Below are 692 nucleotides of genomic sequence, written 5' to 3'. Positions count from 1 at the left end.
TCTGCTCTGTCGCAGGTGGGTGTGCTCACAGTACCCGGGGTACCGGGGCTTCCAGTACCTCCTGGAGAGCGACAGCCCCGCGGGCGAGTACAAGCACGTGCGGGAGTGGGGCTCCCACGCACAGACGGGACAGGTCCAGTCCAGCCGCAGGGAACAGGCCCCAGCTGCACACCCTGGGCAGTCTGTCCCGCAGGGCAGTGGGGGCAAAGCTCAATAAAGACTGAGTTGTCCAAGGCGGCGCTGGCAGTTGGGGAGGGAGGGCCACGAGGGAGGGGTGTAGCTGGGAGTGATACCATGCCCAGGGCAGAGTGGGGGCTCTACAAGGGCAGGGGTGGGCTGGGGGGGACCTTTTCTCCCTCTGTAGCCAGTATAGGTATCCACATGTTGCTGTTGCAGACAAGCAAAGCCCTGTGTAAGCCTGGCTGTGGTCTCAGGGGGTCTCCAGAGCCCCTACATCACCCCACCCCACAGACCCCATCTGCTCCACCAGCACTGTCAGGGATTGGAAGTTGCTGCTGGATCCAGCAAGCTGCAGCTGCACACTGTGCACCCATCTGCACACCCCTGCACCCTCCTGCACCCATCCCTGCACTCCTGCCCACCTATGCACACCCTGCACCTACCCTGGCACCCATCCCTCACTCCTGCACACCCTGTGTGTAGCCAGAGGTGGAAATGTGGCAGGGAAAAGG

General features: G+C 63.0%; 1 protein-coding gene across 1 annotated transcript in view; it reads left to right on the top strand.

Moving 5' to 3' along the window:
- LOC103799737 (beta-crystallin A4-like) overlaps positions 1-217 on the top strand; it is a 1,382-nt gene extending 1,165 nt beyond the window's left edge. The window contains exon 5 of the mRNA XM_009072087.1: positions 16-217. Within this exon, the coding sequence (XP_009070335.1) occupies positions 16-217 (202 nt within the window). The remainder of the gene's footprint in view (positions 1-15) is intronic.
- Positions 218-692: the final 475 nt, after the last annotated feature.

This window comes from Acanthisitta chloris, unplaced genomic scaffold (assembly GCF_000695815.1).
Source record: "Acanthisitta chloris isolate BGI_N310 unplaced genomic scaffold, ASM69581v1 scaffold3853, whole genome shotgun sequence".
Classification (NCBI taxonomy): domain Eukaryota; kingdom Metazoa; phylum Chordata; class Aves; order Passeriformes; family Acanthisittidae; genus Acanthisitta; species Acanthisitta chloris.
The sequence above is the reverse complement of the archived record's forward strand: the minus strand, read 5'-3'. Positions and strand labels throughout refer to the sequence as shown.